Raw genomic sequence first — 6,000 nt, 5'->3', positions numbered from 1 at the left:
TGTGAGTGTGAGTTTGTGTGTGTGTGTGTTTGTGTGATTGTGAGTTTGTGTGTGTGTGAGTTTGTGTGTGTGTGAGTGTGAGTTTGTGTGTGTGTGAGTGTGAGTGTGTGTGTGTGTGTGTGTGTGAGTGTGAGTTTGTATGTGAGTGAGTGTGAGTTTGTGTGTGTGTGAGTGTGAGTGTGAGTGTGTGTGTGGGGCACTTTCCCCAGACATAGTAGATTTGTTCCTTGTCAGTGTTCTGTTTGGTTTTCCTTGTTAACTCGAATATAATACAACTTTTAATGCCTTTTCAGTGAGCTGTTCAGATGTAATCTCAGTAATCACTATCTTTTTTTCCAGCTGTTTTATACTGGGTCATTTGGAATCAAAACATTCATCAATCTGGTAAGTTGTAAAGCATTTTCAGTTTGACGTCTACAGTTCAATTGTACTCAGCCTTCTTACACCTAGAAATGGGGCTAAAAGGTCTGAAGTGTATTAAAGGGGGAGATTTATTCTACTAATTTGCTGCAATTTGTACTGACAGCCCTTCCTTGTTACCCAGTGTAACCAATATGACAGAAATATCGCAGAAGCGAGATTTACTGTGAAAAAGAGCGAGACTCCAGGCACCGTTGAACATTTGGAGCTGTGCTTCCCTTTCACAATGAGATTTTTAAAATTCATTTGTGGGATGTGGGCGTCGCTGGCAAGGTCAGTGTTTATTGCCCATCCCTAATTGCCTTCGAGAAGGTGGTGGTGAGCCGCCTCCTTGAACCGCTGCAGCCCGTGTGGTGAAGGTACTCCCACAGTGCTGTTAGGGAGGGAGTTCCAGGATTTTGACCCAGTGACGATGAAGGATTGGCCGATATATTTCCAAGCCAGGATGGTGTGTAACTTGGAGGGGAACTTGGAGCTGGTGGTGTTCCCATGCGCCTGCTGCCCTTGGTCCTTCTAGGTGGAAGAGGTCGCGGGTTTGGGAGTTGCTGTTGAAGAAGCGTCAAAATAAGTTTTATTCTTAAACAAAAATTTGTGAGTCTCTCTTGAAATGGGTGGGACGGGTCGGGTCTCCACCCTGTTCTGAAACTGCTCGTTAGAAGCATCATAGAGGCAGAAATTTTGGGTAGTACAGACTCATGTGACCTCATTAAATTGTGCTCCAATCACAGCATGAATGGGGCAGTGAATTGTGGGTAGCAATTCTGTCATCAGGAAAGATGTAAAGGCCTTAGAAAGGGTGCTGAGGAGGTTTACCAGGATGTTACCAGGAATGAGGAACTTATGAAGGGAGATTTGAAAAGTTAGGACTATTCTCCTTCATAGAATCATAGAATCATAGAATGGTTACAGCACAGAAGGAGGCCATTCGGCCTGTCGAGCCCGTGCCGGCTCTCTGCAAGAGCACTTCAGCTAGTCCCACTCTCCCGCCCTTTCCCCATAGCCCTGCAATTTTTTCTCCTTCAGGTACTTATCCAATTCGCATTTGAAAGCCGCGATTGAATCTGCCTCCACCACCCTTTCAGGCAGTGCATTCCAGATCCTAACCACTCGCTGCGTAAAAAGGTTTTTCCTCATGTCGCCTTTGGTTCTTCTGCCAATCACCTTAAATCTGTGTCCCCTGGTTCTCGACCCTTCCGCCAATGGGAACAGTTTCTCTCTCTATCTACTCTGTCCAGAACCCTCTTGATTTGAACACCTCTATCAAATCTCCTCTCAACCTTCGCTGCTCTAAGGAGAACAACCCCAGCTTCTCCAGTCTATCCATGTAACTGAAGTCCCTCATCCCTGGATCCACTCTTGTAAATCTTTTCTGCACCCTCTCTGAGGCCTTCACATCCTTCCTAAAGTGCGGTGCCCAGAATTGGACACAATACTCCAGTTGAGGTCGAACCAGTGTTTTATAAAGGTTCATCATAATCGCCACGCTTTTGTAATCTACAGCCCTATTTATGAAGCCCAGGATCCCGGAAGCTTTTTTAACCGCTTTCTCAACCTGCCCTGCCACCTTCAACTATTTGTGCACATATACCCCCAGGTCTCTCTGTTCATGCACCCCCTTTAGGATTGTACCCTTTAGTTTATATTGCCTCTCCTCGTTCTTCCTACCAAAATGTATCACTTTGTACTTTTCTGCATTAAACTTCATCTGTCACGTGTCTGCCCATTTCACCAGCCTACCTATGCCCTCTTGAAGTCTATCACTCTGCTCCTCACTGTTCACTATATTTTCAAGATTTGTGTCATCTGCAAATTTTGAAATTGTGCCCTGTACACCCACATCCAAGTCATTAATATATATCAATAAAGGCAGTGGTCCTAGTACTGACTCCTGAGGAACACCTTCCTCCAGTCTGAGAAACAACCGCTCACCACTACTCTCTGTTTCCTGTCACGTAGCCAGTTTCGTATCCATGCTGCCACTGGTCCTTTTATTCCATGGGCTTCAGCTTTGCTGGCAAACCTATTATGTGGCACTTTATCAGACGCCTTTTGGAAATCCATGTACACCACATCAACCGCATTTCCCTCATCAAAAAACTCAATCAAGTTAGTTAAACACAATTTGCCTTTAACAAATCTATGCTGTCTTTCATTAATTAATCCACACTTGTCCAAGTGACTGTTAATTTTGTCCCAGATTATTGTTTCTAAAAGCTTCCCCACTACCGAGGTTAAACTGACTGGCCTGTAGTTGCTGGGTTTATTCTTACACCCTTTTTTGAACAAGGGTGTAACATTTGCAATTCTCCAGTCCTCTGGCACCACCCCTGTATCTAAGGAGGATTGGAAGATTATGACCAGTACCTCCGCAATTTCTACCTTTACTTCGCTCAGCATCCTAGGATGCATCCCATCTGGTCCTGGTGACTTATCTACTTTTAGTACAACCAGCCTTTCTAGTGCCTCCTCTTTATCAATTTTAATTCCATCCAGTATCTCCACTACCTCCTCTTTCACTATGACTTTGGCAGCATCTTCTTCCTTGGTAAAAACAGATGCAATCGCCTAATTTAGTACCTCAGCCATGCCCTCTGCCTCCATGCGCAGGTCTCCATTTTACTCCCTAATCGGCCCCACCCCTCCTCTTACTACCCGTTTACTATTTATATGCCTATAGATGACTTTTGGATTCCCTTTGATGTTAGTTATCAATCTATTCTCATACTCTCTCTTTGCCCCTCTTATTTCCTTTTCCACTTCCCCTCTGAACTTTCTATATTCAGCCTGGTTCTCACTTGTATTCGCAACCTGACATCTGTCATACGCCTCTTTTTCTGCTTCATCTTATTCTTTATCTCTTTCATCATCCAGGGATCTCTGATTTTGGTTGCCCTGCATTTGTACCTCGACTGTACCCAAACCATCTCCTCTTTAAAGGCAGCCCATTGTTTGATTACAGTTCTGCCTGCCAATCTTTGATTCTATTTAACCTGGGCCAGATCCGTTCTGAACTCACTGAAATTGACCTTCCGCTAAATAAGTATTTTACTCTAGATTGCTCCCTATACTTTTCCATAGCTAATCTAAACTTTATGATAGTATGGGGCAAAAATTTGATCACGCCCCCTTTGGGGCGCCACTTTTAGCTAAGGTTATGCACATTATTTTTGTGCAACTTAACTTTCCTCCACTCATTGCATTTTACTGGAGAAATCACCCTGCTTTTATTGGGAGACTTTGCTGTAGTTTCGGTCATGAGTTCAGTTTGCTGTAGTTCATAGAGACTCTTTCTAAATAGACTCTGTAGACTGTTTGCTGCAGTGTGCTGTTTAAATAGACTCTGTAGACTGTTTGTTGTAGTGTGATGTTTAAATAGACTCTGTTTACTGAGTAAATAGACTTTGTTTGATATAAAATAGACTGCCATAGGTCCCGCCCCACCACCAACTCATTGACTGACACAGTGGTATCAATAGACACTCTGATGAAGGCAGTGCAACACCCACCTCAGAGAGGCTGCCTCACACCTATTGGTCCTGGCTCAGTGAGCTGTATAGCTCCAGCATGGTGCCAAAGGGTGCATTGGACCCTCTGGGCAGTTTATAAGTAGAGTTTTTTTTTGTGTTTTGAGAGCGCGGAATTTTTAAATTATGCTGTTGAAACATTTGGGATTTACCAGGTGGATGCAGAGCTTTGTGCATTGCCTGTAAGCCCACACACATGCAGGCAGCTCTCTCCTGATACCCAGAGTATGACTCGTGATGGACTGTATCAGTGTCAGCCATGGATCAGTGGGTAGCACCCTCACCTTGAAGTCAGAAGGTTGTGGGTTCAGAGTCCCACTCCAGAGACTTGAGCACAACAATCCAGGCTGACACTCCGGTGCAGTACTGAGGGAGCACCGCACTGTCGGAGGTGCCGTCTTTCAGATGAGACGTTAAACCGAGGCCCCGTCTGCTCTCTCAGGTGGATGTAAAAGATCCCCTGGCACTATTTTGAAGAAGAGCAGGGGAGTTCTCCCCGGTGTCCTGGGGCCAATATTTATCCCTCAACCAAGATCACTAAAAACAGATTACCTGGTCATTATCACATTGCTGTTTGTGGGAGCTTGCTGTGTGCAAATTGGCCACTGCGTTTCCTACATTACAACAGTGACTCCACTTCAAACAAAAAGTATTTAATTGGCTGTAAAGAGCTTTGGGACGTCCTGAGGTCGTGAAAGATGCTATAGAAATGCAAGTCTTTTTCTTTTAACTCTACACTGCAACATTTTTTGGGCTGCCACGAATCAAAATCTGCAATTGCTAATCTTAAAAGTGTCACTCCGATTTAATTACATTTCCACTTATTTGTTGCTGTTCAGTCGCTTTGATAGTGCTTCCTCCTCTACATTACGTGCTCTGAATGTAATTTCTGTTCCTTTTTGCAGAGCTTGCAGAGGTGCACATTAACGGAAAACTGAGCTCCTCGGTCACCCTGCCTTGCAGCTACGATGTTGACTACTACGGTTTACTTTCCATGTGCTGGGGCCGAGGGTGCTCCTTAATTCACTGCGAACAGCCATTGCTTGACATCGATGGGAAATATATCACTTATCATTTCCGATCAAAATATAAATTGTACGGGGACATACGGCGAGGTAACTTGTCTCTAACCATACATGATTTGAACTTGAAAGACGAGGGTCTGTACTGCTGCCGTGTGATGATTCCTGGGCTTTTCAATGATAAAAAAGAACACTTCACCCTCACTGTTACACCTGGTGAGTTCCTGCAATGTATCTGAATACAAAGGACTGAAATTGCCTTCCTTTCGTATCTTTCACAATTCGCTGCTGAATCATTCAGAGCGCCTGAAGGGTTTTGACCGATAAATAAGGTGAAGCTTTTTCCGCAGGCAGGAGACTTGGTAACCAGAGGACACAGATTTAAGATAATTACGAACATACGAATTAGGAGCAGGAGTAGACCACTCGGCCCCTCGAGCCTGCTCCGCCATTCAATAAGATCATGGCTGATCCGATTACTCCACATTCCCGCCTACCCCCGATAACCTTTCACCCCCTTGCTGATCAAGAATCTATCTACCTCTGCCTTAAAAATATTCAAAGACTCTGCTTCCACTGCCCTCTGAGGAAGAGAGTTCCAAAGACTCACGACCCCCTGTGAGAAAAAGTTTCTCCTCATCTCTGTCTTAAATGGGTGACCCCTTATTTTTAAACAGTGACCCCTAGTTCTAGATTCTCCCACAAGAGGAAACATCCTCTCCACATCCACCCTGTCCAGACCCCTCAGGATCTTATATGTTTCAATCAAGTCACCTCTTACTCTTCTAAACTCCAGCGGATACAAGCCTAGCCTGTCCAACCTTTCCTCATAAGACAAGCCGCCCACTCCAGGTTTTTTCTAGTAAACCTTCTCTGAACTGCTTCCAACGCATTTACATCCTTCCTTAAATAAGGAGACCAATACTGTACACAGTACTCCAGATGTGGTCTCACCAATGCCCTGTATAACTGAAGCATAACCTCCCTACTTTTGTATTCAATTCCCCTCGCAATAAACGATAACATTCTATTAG

General features: G+C 44.4%; 1 protein-coding gene across 1 annotated transcript in view; it reads left to right on the top strand.

Annotated features, from left to right (window-relative positions):
- The first annotated feature begins 320 nt into the window (after positions 1–320).
- Positions 321–6,000, top strand: part of LOC147097613 (adhesion G protein-coupled receptor E3-like) — a 54,801-nt gene continuing 49,121 nt past the window's right edge. The window contains exons 1-2 of the mRNA XM_085971584.1: positions 321–384; positions 4,850–5,182. Of these exons, the coding sequence (XP_085827710.1) occupies positions 4,939–5,182 (244 nt within the window). The 5' untranslated portion in view covers positions 321–384; positions 4,850–4,938. The remainder of the gene's footprint in view (positions 385–4,849; positions 5,183–6,000) is intronic.

This window comes from Somniosus microcephalus, chromosome 31 (assembly GCF_052327205.1).
Source record: "Somniosus microcephalus isolate GS21.2 chromosome 31, FLI_Smic_1.0, whole genome shotgun sequence".
NCBI lineage: Eukaryota > Metazoa > Chordata > Chondrichthyes > Squaliformes > Somniosidae > Somniosus > Somniosus microcephalus.
Note: the sequence above shows the minus strand (reverse complement) of the source record. Positions and strands in the feature narration are given on the sequence as shown.